This window comes from Ambystoma mexicanum, chromosome 9 (assembly GCF_040938575.1).
Source record: "Ambystoma mexicanum isolate Mex_15411 chromosome 9, UKY_AmexF1_1, whole genome shotgun sequence".
Lineage (NCBI taxonomy): Eukaryota > Metazoa > Chordata > Amphibia > Caudata > Ambystomatidae > Ambystoma > Ambystoma mexicanum.
This window is the reverse complement of record NC_090931.1, coordinates 274,284,556-274,307,073: the sequence shown is the minus strand read 5'-3', so window position 1 is coordinate 274,307,073 and position 22,518 is coordinate 274,284,556. Positions and strand designations below refer to the sequence as shown.

General features: G+C 47.8%; 1 protein-coding gene across 9 annotated transcripts in view; it reads right to left on the bottom strand.

Annotated features, from left to right (window-relative positions):
- The window catches only part of NF1 (neurofibromin 1), a 3,279,657-nt gene that overhangs the window by 2,209,700 nt on the left and 1,047,439 nt on the right, over positions 1–22,518 (bottom strand). For all 9 annotated transcript variants that reach the window (XM_069614617.1, XM_069614618.1, XM_069614621.1 and 6 more), the window contains exon 15: positions 4,957–5,036. In XM_069614617.1, the coding sequence (XP_069470718.1) occupies positions 4,957–5,036 (80 nt within the window). The remainder of the gene's footprint in view (positions 1–4,956; positions 5,037–22,518) is intronic.

Here is a 22,518-nt window from a genome sequence, read left to right as displayed (position 1 = left end):
AGTCGAGCGTCCACCAGTGTATTCCACATCAGGAAAATAAAAAGAGTGTGCAGCCAGGAACACAAGCACACATTGGCACAAACTTCATTCATATTGGTTTCCTTTCAACCAATCAGACAGAAGGAAGCAAGTATGGATTTGTTCCATGCAAGTGACAATAACATCCTGCAAAGCAAGTGCGCAGCGACACATTTTTCGTGCGCGGCTGGGAAAACCAAAGTTTGTTTGTTTATTTATAATACGCACCATACCCCGAGGCATAAGGGCGCAGGAGATCAGAATATGTTCAACTTAGTTACAAGGTACATAGGTATAAACTATACATGACACAGGAGCTTGGCATAATACAGAGAAATACATATCTTAACATTGATTCCTTGCAAAGCAGAGTTACATAATCAGGTAGTACATTGTTGGAGGGACATAATGCATCCAGCGGCAGTAGACACAAAGGCAATACAGAGGACAAAGAGGGGGGAAGTCAGTAGAAAGGTTGTGGTCTGAGTGATTAAGTATCGAGCGTCAAGCTGCGCATCATAGCGGAAAACACTGGCCTCCACTACATTTTTTTTTTCAAAATATATATTTATTGGTTTTTGTACATACATTGCATCGAGTGGTAGCGAGTACATAAGGAGCGCTGCGAGCAGCGACGTTGAGCTTCGGGACACAAGTAGTAAAACAACAAGGACAATGTCCTTCATAACAAAACAGTAATAACAGGTCAGGGGACAGTTCAAGGGGAAGGGCAAGCGGTTAGTTTAGCCCTAGTGGGCGGTGATAGGTTACAAGTGGGCAAGAAGGGATCCTTGTATGTTCTTTAGGCGCTTGGTCATGCGTGGGTGGCGGTGAGCGTCAGATTGTCCGGGCCTTGATGCGTTATTCTCCACTACATTTTACCATTGGGGCTTGTCCTGCTTTGCTGCAACTTCTGGGGCTGGTCTCGAACCTGCCACTGGAGCTCTTCCTTGGGACCGCCTCTGGTCCTCTTTGAGGTTGTTTACTGAAAACTACACACGTTGTAGTATTGGGACTTGCCTGCCTTTACATGCAAATTGGCTATCAACTTTGTCCCGTTTACTACTATGGTGAAAAGTTTGCTAACTGGAAACTGCAAAATGACTTTGGGTTTATTTAACTTCCCCTAGATAGTTGCCCTTCCTCCAGTTTTGGTCCAGTGAGTGTTTGGCCAACCCATTATGGTGAACAAGGAGACACTGAGAATAGCCAAACCCAATTTAGCTAAGGTAGAGAGGAAAAGCTTAGTCTCAGGAGTGTTTCGAGTGGTCTATGGCTACAAGGAGTCAACACAGAACACCAACAATAATTCAAGTTAGACAGGTAAGTACACACACACATATATAAAATGATTAGGCCTTTAGAAAACACACTAAGCAAGTAAGACCTTTAGGTAAATATGTTCACACACTTACTATAAAACATATATATTCTCCCTTAGGAGACGTAAGAGGTTTGCACTAACGTGGTGAAAAAACCCTGTCTACCCGCAGGGAAATTCATTTAGAACTCCTCACTAGAGTGCTTCAGAAAAACCTCCCAACAGTTCTGAAAGATAGAGTGCCAAACTCATAAGGCGACAGGGTCAGAAACTCTCCAACAGAATGTGGTTCTGTCCGAAACTTTACTTGTCAATTCCTTAAATCTATACCCTACCTGCATATGTCCAAGGACTTAAGGCACAAACCTAAAATGTCCCCACTGAATTAGAGTGCAAGATCTGAGGAAAGAGGATTGCCTTCTTTCGCCACTCTGCCGGAAAATGAAGACTGAGTGTCAAAACAAGCTAACTGTCGGTCTCATTAATCCACCCGTGTGTGGGTTCCACCCCCCTTCTGAATTTATAAAAAAATGGACCACCCTTGAAGTCCACCGCCCAACCTCAAATGAAGACTGGAGAGTAGAGTAAGGTGATTGAAAACAACCTCCCCTACAATGGCTTCCATAGGTGCTCAATTTCTCTGCATATATAAATATATATACCATGGCCATTTGACAGTTGTTGCCTCTTTATTGTGGCAGAACCTTTTGCTTTGTGCCCAATGTTAATTCTCTCTTTGTACGTCATTGTACTGTTAATGCCAGCACCATTTTAGGAGGTTAACCGTTTGTACATGGCATATATGAGGAGCACAGACTGTTTGCCAGGTGCAAGTAAGTTTAACCCTGGTGGAGCTTGTACAAATCTCTTCATATAGGCAGGCACACCTTTGGCTGAGTCTTAAGCAAAAGCACACACCTATGAGCCCCCTCATCCAGGAACATAAGATACACACACACATCACACAGCTGCTCTTTCTAGATTATGTCCATCAAGGATTATGTCTCAGAATTCGGGGGTGATCTATTATAAGCACAATTATCAAGAAGTGGGGCTAAAAGCTGCCCTTCAGAATGAAAATCCATGTCTCGGCCTTGTGAGCAAGGATTGTAGATGAGATGATGTTTAGGGGTTTTGCCAAAGACATATCAGCGATAAGACTTTAGAAAGTCCACCTTGGATGTACAGGGGGACACTCATTAGGTTTAGCCTGAACTACTCAAAGGTTTGGTAGCTATGGTGGAGCAGCCAGCTTAGTCTATGAGGGATGAAGAATGCAGTGAGGCACACAGTATCGAGAGCATACACTTAGTTCAAGGAAACACTACAAGTTGTATAAAAATTCTTATTTATTTTATATACACTAAAGCTTATAACGTTTAGGTAAGGCAAGTACTATTACACAGTAGCATTAAACAGACTATATGTAAAAGCAAAATTTAGCACACTTTCAAAAAAACACAAAAGTTGCCAAAACCTCTGAAACGAGTATGCAAACGTTAGACCAACTTGTATAACTTAAGTTAACCCCTGCTTAATCACATTTAAGAAGTCCAACCCTATTCTAGGCGAGTCTCACAGAGTCAAGGGGGGCATCGGGAACCAGTGACTAAGGGCTGCAGAAAGAAAGTCAGATAAGTAGTAGACAAGGCAGAGCCTCTGAAGATTTCTTCAAGTTTGCAGGTGAGCAGCAGTTCAGTTTCTTTAGTAAAGTGTAGAAACGGTTGTCCACTTCAAAGTAGCTCAATGTAGGCATAGCAGGGGCACAGCTTAACTGCAACACTCCGAAGCACAGGAACAAAGTAGGCACCAGGTAAGTACTAGGGGCTGAACAGTACCTAATCCGTGAAGCAGCTTGTGCAGCAGGACGGTCCCTAAGGAGAGGAGGCAGCAGACCCCAGATCAGGCTTCTTTGTCTTGGCGACTGAAGAAAAGAACTTGCAATGGATCTGGTGGTTTCTCTAAGATCTTCACAGCACTGCTTCGTTGGCGCCTTTTTCAAGGATCGGTTGAAGGATGGTTGTCATGGGGTAGACTTTGCTCTGGTTCTTGGTCATCGCCATGGCTGAGGGGACATTCAGGGGTGGGGTCCAGTCTCTGGAGTTCCAGGAGAATGCCTGCAAAGTTTTAGGCGAAACATCGCTTCAGTTGATGTTGCACCACAAATGGCATTGGTAAATTGCAGGCATTGGAGGTTGCAGCTCTTCTAAGCAGGACGCAAAATGAAGTTCGTCTTGGGACTGGTTAGGCCCACCAGTCCAAGGGAGGAAGTCGTCCGCTTTGGGGCTTTCCAGTCACACAGAAGTTGCTTGGGACTGAAGAGGTTACTCAGACAGCTCTGGCAGTCGCTGGAAGTGATTGATACCAAGATTCTGCTCCTGGAGCCTTGTTGTTTATGCAGGAAAAAAACTGAGTCCACTAATCACCAGATTTTCATTAATTCAAACCTGGGGGTGGCTGTGCAATGGGAATAGCCAGTCTCCCTGCACGAACTGGTTCCAGGCAGGTACACTGGAGGACAAACACCCGGGGAGTTTCGGTCACCTCCCCCACTTTCTGTCCTTTCAGGCACTCCGGGAGCCTTAGCAGGCTTTGCAAGGTAAGCCCACCAAAGACAAAAGACCCATCAAGACTCCCCCACGCAGGCAGGTAGAAGACAACTCAAGTGAGAGCAAGTCATGAACAGGGCTTAGAAAACTACAGCCACCATTTCAGGCAAAAGGTGACCCGTGTGTCCTTTACCGCAGCTGCGAAGGCAGCCTGCGACAAAGGTCCACAAAAAGTCATGCAAAAAGATACACTGCCACAAGTCTGTCAGATCAATTTGTAACAGTAAGTATAGGTTACTGGAACAGTGAGAAAAGGGAGAGATGTTTCCCCTCTGCACTACATAAGGTGGGGTGTGCTGATCTCACAAAATAAAATATAGGAGGGTCAAAAGGGTGTCCCTCTGCCCTAGTAACATAGTTAACACGGGTAAAATAAAAGGAAACCTCAAGGAGCTTCCAGCAACACTGCACAAAAAGTGCTGTGTGCTGCAATAATAAAATGTAGATGCCAGAAAACATAGAAGAAATCATAACTATTAAAAAGTACCAAAAAGCAGGTACAAAGAGTTCCCAAGGTTAGATTAAAAGAATGAGTGGGTATGGAAAAAGGTTCCCACTAGGAGAATCAGTTCAAAAATGCAACAGTCCAGCAAAAATTCAGGGGGACTCTCAAAGTGGGTAGAATGTCACTTAGGGAGGAACATCTACCTAACAGATGACCTTGGTATCATCTTAGGGAAATAATTGCAAGAGAACTCCAAGGATTGCCAAGTTGTCATGCTGGTTAGCTTCATGGCATATAGCACAACACCTTTAGTTGATGGGCAGTCAAAGATTTCGATCCCAACAGGTTCAGAAAGATCCCACTTAACCATTAAAGTACTTTCTCCCATGATGAAACAATATATTTTTTTAAAAAGTCAGTTTTCATTTACTTTCCTATGAAATACAAAATGTGGTAGTTAGGAATCGATTTATTTATAAGAGATGAATCATGAATCCATATATACATTGCCCAGGCTCATTCCTTCATTCAAACGCATGTAGACATTCATTTCATTTCCCTACCTGATTTCCCAAAAGGTCTCAATTGGTGCATCTGGATTCCATAAATCAATGTTCTCTGGCTGATGTAGAACTAGCAACGCCTAAATACAAATCAAATGTAAACATAAGAATGATTGATTTGTGAAAATGATTAATAGTTTCCAATTTTAAACTAGGTTATTTAATTTCAGTTATGAAACTGAAATCATGCAAACTTTTAAGAGCAAACATATCAAGGTATAAAACATCTTTGTTTAAGAGTATCATTCAAAAACAATTGATAAAGCAAATAGGTTTTGGCAGTACCAGGACAGGAACAGACCAAAAAAAATAATCACCTACATGCTCTGACTAAAGAAAAGCAATACAGCTGAAGGTGCTCCCTCCCCAAACAATTATAAAAACGTATAATAGAGGACACAACCCAGTAGGGAATGAGACCAAGGGAAAGGTGTTGAGCACGACAAAGTTCTTTATAAAGATAATTGCATGCAGAGGACTGCTGCCTGAGAGCGCTCTGCCAAAAAGGACAAACATGATACATTTTAAGCTTTGGAAACGTCACTAGTGACATTTCCCTATAGGTGCATCAGACTACATCAGGATTAGTGGAAATTACAATACAGTATATCCAATATATGGGCTGGCTTCATAGGATAGGTTGGTTTGGAACGGTTGCTTCATGTGGTACGTGTGTCGGCTGGGCTCATCTGGGCGGTATGAAGGTCAGCTCGGCTCCACGGGAGGGAGTCATTCTGTCTAACTAAGCTACATAACATCTCCTGACATATAGGAATAATGAAAACATAAAACACTTAGTATGTGTGATCACTTATAAATTGAAGACATCTAGAAACATATTTCTGCTACAGGCCTTTGTAGAAGTAATGGGTGCGAGGGTCTTGCCCACCAGGCGAGTTATCAGAGGGTTTGATCTGGGATTTATTGGTCAAGGCGCCACGAGCTCAGATGGGCAGATTGATAGGTGTTGGTTTTAAGTGTAATATATGATGACATGAAACCAGTTATATGGGGGGCACTCAGGAGTGGTCAGTGGGGAAGGGTAACACTTCAGTTAAATCAAAGGGAGAATGGAGGGGCAAAAGGTTCGATAACTTCCAAAGGCGGTGGTGAGAGGAGCAAGAGCAGATTTGTGGAGATGAATGGCCCACAGGGCAAGATTCACTCCGGTAACACAGAGGGCAATGAGCTCAGAGGCAAGGAAAAAGAATACAATCTATATTTGTAACAATTCGCGCCAGAGCATCTGTGAGAAATTAGCTTGGACAAAGCAGGCACTGGAGGAGGCGGTGGGGGCTGTCTGTGTTAGCTGTGCGTGGCGCTGGACTGGGGAGAGGAGGCTTTGCCAACGATCAGAGTGTGGCCTAGTCCAAAAATGGAGTCGGGAGAGACACAAAATGGAGTCCAAATGTGTTGCGCAATAGCCCCGCTTCCACTGTCACCAGTGAAGTGCAATGGAGGACGACTCCCCACTATTGCATGAGCAGTAGTTCTGCTTTGTGCCGACTGTATAGGGGGGCCAAAACGGCCATTCCTCCCTTACACAGCTTACAGCACTAGCAGAGGAAACCATCATTAAAGTACTTCAATACTGCATAAGGTGTCAGAAAAAGAAAAGCCAAGGAGACAAAGAAAACCACTCCTACCGTGAAACAGTTTGGAAAAGGAGCAAAATTGACCTCATCATGAAAAATAAATTAGAAGTTACTCCTAGTCCATAGTCCCCTTTCCTCCATACTGTATGGGGCGTCCCTCGTTAGAGACGGGTGACGGAACCTGTTTCACCAGAAAAAAAATCATCTTCCCCTGTAAATTTAGAGGCGTGAAGGGCCACGGCCCTGGGAGCATGCGCTCCCTTGACTCCGCCCACCAGCGCCACTCCTCAGTCCCCATTGACACGGCGACAATATTACCATTGCCTAATGACACCAGTTTTATCAGTGGGGAGGTTGGTGGGACGTAGGAGGAAAGACGACTACGGACTAGGAGTAGATTAGTCACTACGGCAAGTAACTTATAATTGCTGCTATGTAGTGTCCCCTTTCCTCCATACTGTATGGGCGTTTACAACTGAATGTAGCCCCACGGTGGAGGGGTGACCCTCCTTAAGAAAACACGTTCCTTAGCACAGCCTGTCCAAATGCTGCATCTCACCTGGAGCCGGCATCCAAACAGTAGTGTTTGCAGAAGGCCGAAGGGGTGGCCCATGTGGCCGCCCTACTGATGGCTTGCCACCAAACGTGCTTCTTTAATGCAACTGCTGTGCCCTTGGCCCTGACCGCATGTGCAATCATGTTAACTGGAAGTGATTTGTGCTGCCGTTCATAGGCCTCCTTGAGCCAGTCGTCCAGGTACGGGTAGACATGGTGACCCTGGGCCCTGAGAAGGGTTGCCACTGCATTCATACGTCTGGTAAAGACCCTGGGGGCGGAGTTGAAGCCAAAGGGTAGAACCTTGTACTGGAAATGTAAGGCCATGATCCTGAACCACAGAAAGGAACGATGAGGCTGCCAAATTGGGACGTGTAGGTACGCCTCCTTCAGATCCAGGGAGCACATCCAGTCTCCCCTGGACAGGGTCGTAACCATCTTGAATTTTTGAAGAGGGGGTTGGTTCAGGGTGGAAAGGTCCAACACAACTCTCAGGCCAGCCTGGTTATTTTGTATGGAGATAATCCTGGAGTAGAAGCCCAAGCCTCGCTGGGAGGCTGGGACTTCTTCCACTGCCTGACTCTCTACGAGCGAATGAATTTCCGCCAAACAGAGTTACCCCATTCTGTGGGACTGGAGGAGAGGAGGGAGGAGAGGAAGGAATCTGTAGGCGGTAACCCGTGGACACTTCGGATAGGAGCCAGGTATTTGCAAACTTCTGACGCCAAGACTGCGCGTGAAGGGCAAGCCTGCCCCCCCACCGGAGACATGTGGACCCGAAGGGGCACGTCATGCCTTCTTTCCCTCTGAGGCTGGTGCGGAGGAGGAGGGAACTGAAAGAAGCCCTTGCCCCCCCCCACCAAACACACTTATGCTGTTTGCGCCTGTGCTGACTCAGCAAACTGTGAGGCTGTCTCAACCTCCGTTCTTGGAAGCCTCTGAACCCGCCGAAAGCACACCCCTTGTCAGAGGGTTGATGCGACTGGGTGTAAGCCTTGGGCGTGGCCTTCATGAGGGATAGATAAATATTTTGCAAGTTGGGAACTGTTTTTCTTTTTATCTGGCTCCTCATCGGTGGTGGAATGAAAGAGGTCACCACCATCGATTGGAAGGTCCAATATGAGTTCCTGGACGTCCAGGTTGAACTTGGGAGCCCGTAGCCAGGCAGTCCTTCTCATGTCCTTGGCAATGCAGATGGCAAGGCCTGGGGTGTCAATGTGCGCCATGGTGGACTCCAAGATGTCCTGCGCCACCAATTTCGCTTCTGCCAGGCCCACCTTGAAACATGTCTGGCTCTGCACCAGAAGTTCTGGGAGAAAGTCAGCTATTTTCCACCAAAGCCTCCGATTAACGGCTGCCAGCATGGCATCTCCGCTGGATTAACGAAGGTGAAGGTGTAGTGAGACGTTTCTTTCCGTACGCCTCCAAGATCTTCTCCTTGCCTAGAAGCGCAGAGGACGAGGTGGCAGAGGACGACTGAGGCTTGGAGTAGACTGGCGCTGCAGCAATCACCGAAGACTGCATGCCTTTTTGGCCAAGGCACAAACATCCTTCTGCATCGGGATCCCCGTTCTAGCCGGCCAGGACCCCCACACCTCTGATTGTTCGACCTCGGGTTGAGGATGCCCCAAATCTTTTGCCAAACCCGAGAGCCGTTCATGAAAGGCCTTGGCCGAGGATGGCATGTCAGGGTTGTCCTCTTCGTCGCTCTCCACCAGCGTGTCCGGTTGGTCCAGTGCAGGTGTAGGAATGCTAGGCGCCAACGGCTTCAGTGTAGGAACCAGAGCCGGTGGCTGTTGCGGAGGCTTGTGTGGAACCACCTGTATTGTGGTGGTCAGGGAAGCCGGAATGAAAGGACTCGGCGTGGGCAGCAAGGGCTGCGTGGGGGCCTGAGGTGCTGGAGTCATGGGAGGAATGACTATGGGCACCGGCGGTGGGACCAGAGTGAGCATGTCCCTGAACTTTTCAAAAAACCTGTCCTCACAGGCTGGTAGGGTGGTAGGTGGTATTGACCGAGTAGCGCGTGGCTGCTGGGGCCTGTGCACACTCTGCCTTGCTGGCTGCGAATTAAATCTGCAATGCAATGCTGATAGATTAGGATACATACCTGGTTGAGACCAGTCCCACCTTGAAAACTTGTTCTCCCGCCTGCTCCGCACCAGGGGACTATACCGGATAAGCGGTGTCTGGTGCGGCAGTCGTTTTGCCATGCCAAAGTCGTGGTGCTCGCTGGGCCCGACCTCCTCCATTACTCTTGGCGGTGGAGCATGAGACCAACCCTGCAACTCAGGACGGGGCCTGGTAGGCGTGTTGCCCTTGACTGAGTCAAGGGTAGTACTGCAGACATATGTCCGGTCCTCGGGCGTGGCCCCTCGGGTGGACACTCGGTAAAAGAACCTTGCGGTCCCTCATCACTGTCCCCGGAAGGATCTAATGACCCCCCTCGGCCCGACGGCCGGTAGCTGCAGTAGCATCGGTACCTGCGCCGGTGTGAGAACCGGATTGGTTCCTCCAGCTCATGCGTTTACTTGGGAAGGAGTCGCCCTTGCACGGTGCGATGGAGAAAAGCGACCCTACCTTAGGCCTTGACTTGTGTCTGATGAAGTCCTTCAAGTCCTATGGAGGCGACTTCTCGAAGAGCTCCCTCCACCGAGCTAACCTGTTCTTCAGAGGGCCCGGTGTAAGCGCATCACATGGGGTATAACCCTCCCAGCCTTGATAGGGGCCAAGGCAGCTGAGGCAAAGAGCGTGGGGGTCAGACGTAGGGAAGAGACGCAGGTTGGACACCTGATGAAACCCGCTGATGTAGACATGCCCCGGGGAGAAGCATGACGCCAGAGGATCAAGTACCCGATTAAGACTAAAAAAACAAAGACAAACAAAAGAATCCCTGGAAGCGTGCGTGATATTACAAGGCCAAAGCCAAACCCAGGAGCGCTGGTGAAAGCGGTCCGTTTCCCATCAACGTGGAGAAGTGGACTGGGGAGTGGCGCTGGTGGGCGTAGTCAGGGGAGCGTATGATTCCTTGCCCGCGCACCTCTAAAATTAAAGGGGAAAAAGATGTTTTCTGGTGAAAAGGGTTCCGTGTCCTGTCCCAAGCGAAGGACGCCCCATACAGAATGGAGGAAAGGGGATGGTACGCAGGAGTAAAATGGATTACATAATCCATTTTGAAAAGAAGAAAAAAAAATGGTACATGGATTATTAGTGAAAATCGGAAAAAAACAAACTTGCCAACAAGGATTCACAGTGATGACACAGAACCTATGCATACAACATTTATCACCCTAAAGTAAACATTTGAACTGCAGCCCATGTCATCTTCATTTTGCAGACAACACATTTCTTGATTTTGCAGCTGGCATTTGGTATTAACAGTGGACATTTTTTTTGTGGGGGCCTTCGACTCTATTCTCTAGCAGTTGAGGCTATTTATGTGTGCCTTTAACAACTGATAACCCTCAAATGCAAAAAAAGTAGCATTACGCAGTATGCCCATAACTGTATGTACCAAATATACAAGCAAAAAGACATCCCTGGTTACTGGCTTCAAATCCAGGAATTAATGACGAACCACTTGGTGTGGCTAAGCAGGGGCAAAATTGAAATGATGGATCGTCCTGTTCAAAATTACAAATTTGCCTTTTGATAAACTATCTACTCTGGGTAACCCCCAGGACCAGTGTGAACACTCCAAAACCTGGGGTCACCTTTAATACAAGAATCACTTTCATATCCCATGTGAACGCAATACTCATGAGAAAATACTACCAACCTTAAAGGCTTAATAGAATGCTGCCATTCCTGCAGCTATGCAACAAAGTTGAGGTAATTTGTGCACTTGTTCACGCCAAGCTTGACTTTAACACATGGGAGTGCCTAGCTGCAATATAAACCACCTTGAACCAGAACAGGGAAGACAGCTTTGTAGTGGGACTCAAAAGAAGGGAAAAAAAACTCTGCAGGGTTACGGCTTTACTTGCTGCCTCTGGAAAAAATAGTTAGGTGTAAACTCCTATGCACAGTCCACTTATCAATCTGGCACAGGCGTGCCAACTACCTCAGAGGATCTGTGGTATACACACCTTAGGGCTTTTATACTGCAACTAATCACCACTGTGATAGTCAGAGCACCTAGGGCTTATCTGAGGGTTGGCGTATGTTGTGTCCCTGGCAGGGTTTTCATGCCGATCTCTGAAAGAAAGAGGAATTTTGTAGGGAAGGCTGGAGGCTTGCGAAGGATATAAAATGGGGGTTGGAAAATACGGGTGCAGAGTATTAGAAAAAGCAGGCTAGTTCTGTTACGTACATACTCAATGTACATGTAGCATCATAATTGTGATGCATTTTAAGTGTCAACTATTTCCAAGTCAAGTGTCTGTCTGTGTCTTGAGATATTGTCCAGTAAGTATGTATCACAACTGAGATGCCGATGGCGGGGTGGTTGTTTAAATCATTTGAAGTGTGTTCAGGCGTGGTATGCTATGCCAGTGATGTGACAGCTGGACTGAATAGTATAAATTGTCTATTAACCCTAAAGGCAATGGTCTACATTTGAGTGCTCTGCACTGCTTTACACATGCAGAGAGCACATTCAAATTACAAGCACATTTGTCATATATGTCGAATATGCTTTTCACGCACGTCCGCTTGTCAGGACTATTTGAGAATTACCAGACCTAAATGAATTTTCTAAGGCCAGATAAGTGGCATCAGCCATTCGTTTATACAGTATGATACACACATATATATATATATATATATATATGACAATGCAATAAACCATGTCTTAGCGCACTGCTTCATCTAGGGTTTTTTTCTTGCTGCTAAGCACTGTGAAAGTGAGTACTTTATGTACCAATCTCTTAAGAAATTAGCACTCACAGTGAACTGTACTAAAGGGCTACGTTTAATGATTTTTGGGATGTGTAGGAAAGGGGGGCTCCGAATTGTAACAAAGGCTCTGAATTGCTACAAAAATCAAAACTGACCCACCTTGTCAACAAGAGTGTGAGACAAAAGTGTGAGACCCGGGGCTGAATCTGGTCTGAGTCAGTACTGCAAGTGCTTTGAAACATACAAGGTAAAAAGGGGGTTTGAATTTGGCGCTGCGTAACAGCGGATATTATCATGACACACCACATCAATATGGACTGAGTGCAATGAGGAATAAAACTAACATGTACCAATTCTACTAATTACCCCAAAATACTAACTTATTCCATTAATAATATTCAAGGTAGATCAGTCCAAAGCTTTGTGGTGCAAAATATTGGTGCACAATATTGATGACAAACCAGTTCATTTTAAAAGAGAATACATGTGCAGGATGGAAGCTGCATTTGCAAGGAAGAGTTGAGTTAAGTGAGGTGGAAAGTTACACTGTTCCAAGTAGCTCCATTGTTCACTGAAGAGCAAAATACCAGCACAAAGATGTAACGTTTTGCTTCCGTTTTCCTTCTTGCTACATCACAGTCAAAAGTGCAGGCTGGCCAAGTGTTTCTGAACATTCTGAACAATGGGAGGTGGTTTGATTAGCATATGACATCACTGAGAGGCAGGTATTATTCCTACACTTTATGTACATTTGTGGGCAAGTCAACTTTTAAAAAGAGCTGTCGAGAGGGCGAGGTCAGACATCTCTGGCTCTCTCTAGGGAGAAGCGTGCTGCATTTGCTCGCAGGCAGGCTGGCTGGCTGGCTGGCAAACTTGACTGATTTCTTTCACTGACAAGTAGGAAAAAAACAAGACTCTTCAGTCTGTTCGGAGGGGGTCTAGGATTCACTGTGTGGAGGCACACAGAACTCAGTGCACACTAGGTGAGATCCCAGTAAATTGAGATCCGAGGTGAATGTTTTACAGAACATTTTACAGGCAAAACAAGTCTGAAGAATTTAATTTAAATTGGTAAATGTGGGTAGTTCATTTTCACACGCTGCTCAAAGCAATTGTTATATTTCAAGGAGTTTTTGATAAGCGCATGTTGTAAACAGCCATAGCATAGCAAGCACATCCACATTCTTAAATGTAGGTGACTATTTTTCATGTGTTTTTGACCATTAATGTAATGAGATTCAGATGTAATAGGTTATAGGCTGCCAAGATTATGACTTATGACTATAACGTTTGGCATTTATCATAAAGTTGGTGTTTGAAGCCTATTGTGAGAAAAGACTATTTACTGTAGGGATGTTTTGTAAATGAATTATACTTATGTTCAGTTTGAACTCAAACAGGATGTCATGAGAAAAACTCAGTGCATTACATATTTTGTTTGTACATGTTATAAATTCTAACCTTTTATAAAGCGCAGGAGGAAAGAAAAACAATTCAGACTCAGACTACTTATTACGTGTTCTGGTTTTTGTGATAGTATACAGACTGATGTAAAACAAGTGGCAAGGAACAACTTATCTGTAACTACTGTTCTCCAGCATGGGTCTGGCATGGATTCACGCTCATGAATATTCCGTTATCAGGCTAAGAATCCTCAGTAAAAAGGAAAACAGTTTCACTTTCATTTACAAACTGTATTTTTCCTCTAACCCAATCACTGTCCTCTGGGTCATACTGCCCCCATCCAATGACAGTCCTCTTCCTAAGCCCCTCCTCTGGCAGCCATCTTCAGATATGGCAAGCACGTAAAGTGGCAGTATGGCCAAGAAGAGGGGACAGAGGGAGGGTTTGCATATGATGTGAATCAATGCCAGAGCTATGCTGGAGAACAATAGTTACAGGTAAGTAACTTGTTCCTTCTCCAGCATGGGGTCTGGCATGGGTTCACATGCTCATGAATAACAAATGCACAGCAATATAACATTACACAACCACGGGCGGTGGCAAGCATCAAAAGAAGCAATCAACTCTTACCTCCGGAACAGACTCAGCTCAAGCAAACAGCTTGCGCAGCACTGCTTGGTTGACTCTCCACTCCTCCCTGGAATCGTGGTCGACACAGTAGAACTTAGTGAAGGTGTGCGTGGACCACCGCGTAGCAGCCCTGCAGATATCCAGCAGGGGCACACGAGTCAGGAACGCCGTAACAGTAATCGCTATGGTGGAGTGGGCTCTCGGATGGCCAGGCAGCGGTCGGTTTGCCAATCGATGATGGTGCATGATGCAACTAGAGAGCCATCTTGAGATGGAAGCCTTGGACAAGGCCTTTCCATGGCGAACGTCCAGCAACTGCATGGCCCTTTTAAACAGTGACGAAGGCTTCGGGGAAAAGAGGTAACGTCAAAGGCTCTTCGAGCTGAAATTCCGACTGAAACTTCGGCATGAAAGAGGGGTGCGTCGATTTGAGGAAAGTCAGGTATGGCTGCTTGCGGGATAGGGCCTGGATCTCACCCACCCTCCTGGCGGAGGTGATGACCAGGAAAGCCGTTTTCCACAAGAAGAACGAGAGGAGCCTGGTGCATAGGCTCGAAGGGGGACGCCATGAGCCTCGTCAGCACCACGTTGAGTTCCCAAGCCGGGGAGGGAACATTCAACGGAGGGAAAGAGCAAAAAAGATCTTGGTGGGATTCCTTGACGAGTCGATGAGACCAAAGAGAAGACCATCCTGGAGACCTGGTGTAGTGGAAGATAGCCGCCAGATTTACCTTGATCGAGGCGTGCGCCAATCCGGCCTTGGTCAAGGAAAGCAAATACGGAAGGAACCTGCAGGCCCTGACCCTCAGAGGGGTAATCATCTTCGACCGGCACCACGTAGTGAAACACTTCCACGCGACTGCAGCATTTCAAAGTCGATGACGCCCTGGCCTTGGCAAGGACCTCCCTGCAGGCCGCAGGAAACATACACTCCAAAGTCTGGGGCTGCAGGAGCCAAGCCTTCAGGGTGAGCAATCCAGGGTTGTGATACAGGATTGCACCTCTTTCTCTAGCGAGAATATGCAGGAGCACTGGTAGCTTGATCGGAGGCAGTGCCGACAGGCTGAGAATGTCTGGATACGAAATCTGCCACGGTCAAACCAGGGCGATGAGTATCATCCTGCACTGACACTCTCTAGTGTATTGATGACTCCCAGCAGGAGAGGCAATGGAGGAAATGCATACAGGAACTTCCCTTCCCACAGGAAGGAGAAAGCATCCCCCAGGCTCCTCGTTGTTGAAACCTGCTGGCAAACTTGTGGCATTTAGAGTTTGCCACCGTCATAAACAGATCGATCGATCGATCTGGGGCCTGCCCCACTTGGCAAAGATGTGGGCCACCTGGTCCTGCCAAAGTTCCCCCTCATGACAGGAGCGCAATTCCCTGCTGAGGGAATCTGCAATGGTGTTCTTGACTCCCGGTAGGTGAAGAGGGACAAGGAAAATGTCTTGTCCGACGGCCCAGTGCAACAAATCCTGCGCTTCCTTGGAGAGCGCTGGGGATCGAGTGCCCCCTTGTTCCCTGATGTAGAACATTGTGATTGTGGTGTTGTCCGTGAAGGCCTCACCACCTTGCCCTTTAGAGACGGAAGGAATGACTTCAGGGCCCAGAACACTGCCCGTAGCTCCAGGGTGTTGATATGGAGATCCTTCTCTTCCAGCAGCCACAGGCCTCTGGCGTGCAGACATCCTGTGTGGGATCCCCAGCCTTCCAGAGAAGCATCCGTGGTGACTGTTTTCTGGAATGGAGGGTTCTGAAATCCCTTGCCCCGGGAGATGTTAGACCGGACACCCACCACCTAATCGCTCAACAGAAATCGTCGTCCAGAGTGATGTTGTCTGCGAAGTTTCCGGACACATGTACCCAGCGAGGGTCCAGGAACTCCTGAAAACGTCGCATCTGTAACCTGCAGAGCCAGATGAGGTAGATGCAGGACAACATCATGCCGAGCAATGACTTGATGGTCCGCACCATGGCCGTCTTCATCGACAACAGCCACCGCACCTTCCCCTGAATGGCTGCTACCCTCTTCTCCGAGGGTGATGCTAGGCAGGACACTGTATTGAGTCCGGCCCCCAGGAACAGTGCGTTCTGCAATGGTGTCAAGAAGGACTTTGGATAATTGACAGAGAAGCCCAGATCGGTCAGCAGCCCGACGGCTGCCTCCGTGTGTCGGCAGCCCACTCTTGTGAGCTCGCCTGGAGCGGACAGTCGAGGTACGGGTATATGTGAATCCCCCATAGACACAGATGGGCCACTGCCGGTGCCAGGCCCTTTCGTGAACACTCTCGGAGCCGACTTCAAACCGAAATGTAGGTCCATGATCTGGTAGTGCTGTCCCTGAACTACAAAGCGTAGTAACTTAGTGTTTTCTGTGAATGGGGACGTGGAAGTAGGCATCCGCCAGGTCCAGCGACTTCAAGAAATCACTTTCCAGTTGGCCGAGCACGTGCTGCAACGTGACCATCCTAAACTTCTGAAACTTGTTCAGACGTTGCAGGTCTAGAAGGCGCCTCCTGCCCCCAGCTTTCTTTCTTATCAATAAGTATCTGGAATACTCTGGAGCCACTGGGGAACCAGGGTCAGACTGGGACAAGAAATAGGCCTGGTCACGCCAAAAAAGTGGCCCACCGCTTGCCTCAAAAAAGTTGCCTCTGATGACATCACCAGAAGTGATGTCATTTGGCCCCACCCCAAAGTGACATCCCGGGAAGCGATGAAACACAACCTTTCACCCCTTGACAAAATAGGAAGTGGCATCAAATAGAATTGTTCCTAAGTACACTAAATTACTGTGGATCCAAGCAGACGTCCAAGGACAAATGATATGTTATTATATAGCACTTAAGCTAAAGGTCTTTTTTATAGAACAAATATGCACATAATATCACCCAACCTGTGTTGGTACTCATTTATTGACCAAAAAAGGATGAAAGGCTTTTTGAAAAAAGAAAAAAAAAGGTGGAAAAAGAATCTGAAAAAAAATATATATTTTTTTTTCACATTTCTTTTCCCCAAACCTGCCCAGGCATGGCCAGAAACCGGCCCCCACACCCCAGGGATGATTTCGGCCCGGCCACGGGCCGAAAGGCTGAGGGGCCAATCCAACACTGTGGGGAACCAGCTCTATCGACCCCTTTCATAGCATGACCTGTACCTCCTCCAAGAGCTGAGGGATGTGCTGTGCCTGACAGGCCACCGGAGGGATCCACAGACACCTGTGCTGAAATTCCAGGGTATGTCCTTGGACGAGAGTGTCTAGCACCGATCTGTCGGTGGTGATCTTTTACCACTCGCCGAGTAAACTCGTCAGCTGGCCTCTCACCGGGGTGCACGGGTGGGGACCCAACGCCTTGGTCGGATCACGCTTGTTTTGGCACCGGTGCCTCCCCTTGCTGGCAACGGCGATGCCGTCCTCCACCGCAGGCCTGGAAAAATGTGTGGCCTTCAACCAGCCTTGGTGACAAATGCAGACACCGTTCCCCATCTGCCAGAACACTGTCTGCAACATCCAGCACCAGTGTGATGGCATGATCCGACACTACGTCTCCCTCCTGGACGAGGGAGATTGCCTCCATCCTCTTGTCATCCGGGAGGAACTCCAAAATTGGACCCATCTTGTACCACAGCTCCCTGTCGTACCTGGCTAGGATCACCAGTGCGTTGGACGCCTTGATGGTGGGCGCCGCGGTCTAAATCACTTTCCTCCCTATGGCATCCATCTTCTTACCCTCGCTGTCCGGAGGGACTGAAGACGACGTGAACGGGTTGGATAAACATTTCTTTGCGGCCGCAGAAACCACTGAATCCGGTGATGGTTGCACCCTCAGGCACTTGGGTGCGGATTTCGGTACCCAGTACTTCTCCAGCCTATCCCGCTTGGCTGGAGCCGTGCAAGGGTTCTTCAAGAGGGCCCTCCTCCCACATGTTGTCCAGGAAGGGTACAGCCATTATTGTCTTTCTCTTGGCCTTGCGTCTCTGGTACAGGAAACCCTCCTTCCTGGTTTCTTCTGGCACAAGCTGAAACAGCTTGGAGGCTCTGGCAATCATGGAGTGGATCGACCCCACCTGGTCCGGTGGGGACGCCCTAGGCTGCGGGGTTCCACTGCCCACTCCAATGATATTGTTGTCATCCGTCGTGGCCGTATCCGTCCCCATATCTGGGCCTGCTGGGCCTGAGGGTTTCGGGGGGGGGGAGTTTAAAGAAGCACACGTAATATATGTGCCACATCACCACAAAAGATTTTCAGAGCGTGTCTGCTCATTTAGCAGCAGCCGCCATTGCCAAACACGATGATCCTACTTTCAAACATGGCCGACATGTTCCTTCGTGCCACGATCAGTTTTCCTGCCTTGTAAACTGCTGAGCTCTGCCTCGTCCCGATTGGCTAGCCCCACACTCATTAGCCAATAGAGTCTCGCCGGCAGACGAGCGCCGGCCCTCGGAAGAAGGCATCCAAAAAAAGGCTCCTATCCTGAGCCTGTCCAGTGCCAGCCATTATGCCTCTCTCCGTCCTGGTGCGAAGTTACCCTGCACTCACCTGCCTACAATAGCCTCCTGTGCCTGACCCACAATATGGTATGATTTCAGTGTTAATCTACCCTCCGTTCCAATTGACTCGCTCTTTCAGACCTGAAATGTATTACCGTGTCCTTCTTGATCTGTACTTGCAACATCTGAAGTAGGAATCACAACCAGTTGCTCCTAATATTCATTCTTGCAAAACATCTTCACGCTCGTGCTGCACATGGCATCATGCCCTACCAGAGTGTCCACGTGCCCATTATCGGTGTACACATGCAGCTACCCCTGATCTAGTGTCATTTGAGTCGGACCGCCGTTACACATGATTATGCTTTATATGCAATCTTCCTGCATTTATATGCACCATGATACAGATATGACTGACCACCTATGTAACTGGATCTAACCTGCAAAATTTGATTTAACCTACCCTTGTACACGACTGCTCTTCGGGCCTGCTGCTCTATTGCCCCAGGTCCAGGACCAGGTACTGTCTCTGCACACTGCCTACTACTAACTACTTGATTGTGCCCTCTGCCTATTGCCCCAGGTACTGTCTCTGCACACTGCCTACTGCTAACTACTTGATTGTGCCCTCTGCCTATTGCCCCAGGTACTGCCTCAGCACACTGCCTACTGCTGATTACTTGCCTGTGCCCTCTGCCTATTGCCCCAGGTACTGTCTCTGCACACTGCCTTCTGCCAATTACTTGCCTGTGCCCTCTGCCTATTGCCCAGGTACTGTCTCTACATATTGACATATCCGTATCGACACTGTATTGCTCCAACCGACTTTTGCTGGTGAGTGAACCATTATCCTCCCATGTGCCCATTGTTGCCCACTCTGCGCCTTAAACACCTGCACTGCCTCTGAGTCCTGTCATGCAATACCAGTTTAAGTTAATCTAGGCAAAACTGATTCTAGCCTGCCTCTGCTAAGATGTTTTAGCTAACCCACGCAAACCTAACTCAGCCTTCATATGCAAAGTTGCTTCCCGTTCTCATTGCGGTAACAATTTACAGATACTTTTCTGGATTGCCTGTTACTCCTGCTATAGACACCAGCGCACGCCTGCGCTAACTTTCATGCGGGTCTCCGGTGCCCAGTTATCTGTCTGTTCACAGACATCCTAACACTAGTCACACGCACGTTCCAACCTCTACGCGGATAGCTACATTTACAATATTTGCCCTACACGCACAATGCCTTTGCATACGCTATCCGCTGCTGCTACTCACTGCAAGCTTCATTGATTTCATGTTCTGCCTAGCAGCTCATCCTGTACTCTTCTAAAGCCCTCTTACATTGCGTTTTACAGGCTGACTCCTTTGCATGTATGTGTTAATGTATATGTTCCCTGCCAGATTATAATGCACCCTGCATAGCCCATTCTTTGTGCCTCCACTATTTGAAGTGTATCCTGCATAGCCTATTCTTTGTGACTCTATTGGTTGCCACTCTATGCCTGTTGCTTATGCACCTTGCCAGTTATTTGAAGTGTACCCTGCATAGCCCATTCATTGTGCCTCTACTATTTGAAGTGTACCGTACATAGCCCATTCATTGTGCCTCTACTATTTGAAGTGCACCCTGCATAGCCCATTCTTTGTGCCTCTACTATTTGAAGTGTACCCTGCATAGCCCACTCCTGCACCTCTACTGGTTGCCACTCTATGCATACATTTGTACCCTGCTAGCCAGCCTATCTTGCTGCACTCTCTTCGGCTACCAAATTAATCCGTTGTGTACCTAACACTGACATAGCATCTAAAAATGCATTGTACCCCTGGTACTTACCCACACTACTTATCCTCATATGCTAGTACATCAAAGCACGCACACCTGTTCACACTATATCTCGCCACTCTCCTACTGCTTTTCCATCAGGCCCTAACCCGGGCACCGCTCCTCCCCTACACCGCCCAGCATTACGCCTTGCCCTCTCCTACAACCTGCGGTACAACCACACTGCACGTACTACCTCTCGCTCTCCCCTTGACAGGTCCCAACCCTCATCTAAACGCGCCGGCCCTCTGGCTACATTTCGCCACCAAACCCACACCTAATCAACCATGCCCCACTCTCACCAGAAACTCCAGGCTCGGCTCGTGCCTCCTACCACACCTCCAATCTACAACACTCAACAACATAGCTACGCCAGGCAGACAACATACTGTGGCCAATATAGGCATTTTGAATCCTGTTGAGAGTTCTCACTCCTCTCTATCGCAGGCACACACCATTGGCAATAGTCCCCCACCGCCTCACCACATCGACATCACCAAATCTATCCAGCCAACCGTGTGCCACCTCAGTTAGAAACCAACGGTTCGTCTCTAGATGTCATCACTGGTCCTACCACCTGAACAACCCCTCCATTGACAAAATTTCCAACCCTAGCGATAGCAAGCTCCAGCCCTCTGGACTACTAAAATGTACTCAGCCCTTCCTGCTCACAATACCATCACTGCTACTAATCTCAAAGGCGCGTTCACCAATGCACGCTCCTTCCCCGCGCATGCCCTAGATATTGCAGATTTCATTGTTACGGAAAACCTTGACTTTCTTGCAATCACAGAAACTTGGCTGCATGCGGCCTCTGGCCCTGCCTTGACTTGACTTTGGCCATTCCCGACAGCTACACCATTATCAGGTGTGACAGGGACATCAATCAAACTAAGGGAGGAGGATTAGCATTCATATTTAAGAGTTCGCTCAATCTCAGAGCTGTCAACAGCCTGTGGCTGCCATCAGCGGAACTACTCTCGATTAAACTTCCGATCTCACCGAATCACACTGCCACAGTGCACCTCCTCTACAGGCCCCCCCGGCCCTACCTCTTCATTCGTGGAGGGCATCTAATCCATTGTAGCTACTAGCACCAAGCCTAACTCCCAAATAATTTTACTTGGCGACCTCAATCTAGGTTATCTAGACACGTATGATGCCAAAGCCATTGACCTAGCAAGTGTACTGGCCGACTTCGGCCTTAGCCAGCATATTAAAGAGCCCACCCATATCAAGGGTCGCACCCTTGACTGGGTCTCAGACATGAACTGTGCGTTTAACGTAACCTCTGTGTCCCCATGCGCCTGGTCTGATCACCACAAAATATTATTCTACATCAATTCCAGTGCATCCACAGATAAATCCAACCTTGCCTTCCACTTACACTTGCAACAAGAAAGATATTACAGCTGAGAAACTACTCCCTCTACTGAACACGGCGTCCACCACCTGCTCGGACCCCACAGTTCTAGTAGACACAACGCGTCATGTTAAAAGCACTCAACGCCATTGCCCCCCTCAAACTGTGCAAACAAAAACCTTGCCTCCACCTCAATTCCTGGTTCACTGCTCACCTATGCGAATTGCGTAAAGAAAAAAGAAAAGCCGAGGCTCACTGGAAAAGTTCACCCTCTCTAGTCAACAAAAATAACCTCACCTCAGCTTCCCTCACCTACAAAGAAGCCATCCTAGCTGCTAAAAAGGAAGTTTTCAATATAAAGGATCTTACAAGCCCAATCTAACACCAAGGAACTCTTCAAAATCCTCATGGAACTAGAGTCTCCTGTTGCCCCACTTGATAGTGTACCCCCGACACCGAGTGGTGCTCCAACATTCAAAAGGCACTGTTAAACAAAATTGCCCTGTTCCAAGCCAAAATGAATACCAAAAAAAGCTACCTTCCTGACTCAATGGGTAACCCCCCGTCTTACATAACCACCTCACCTAAACACCCCTTCAAACCTTTTAGCGCCACACCCCTTACCATTAAGGATGTGGAAAATATTATTTCGAAGCTCAAGCCTTCCAATTGCCAAGGCGACACTGCTCAGGACCGGTCATACAGGAAGCTTCACATGATCTCGCCCCATTCATACCTCATTCATTAATGCATCCTTCAAATCGGGCACTATACCCAACAACCTTAAGGATGCGTGGGTCATCCTGTTAATCAAAAAGCCTAATCTTGACCCCAGTAACCCCTCCAACTACAGGCCCATCACCACTG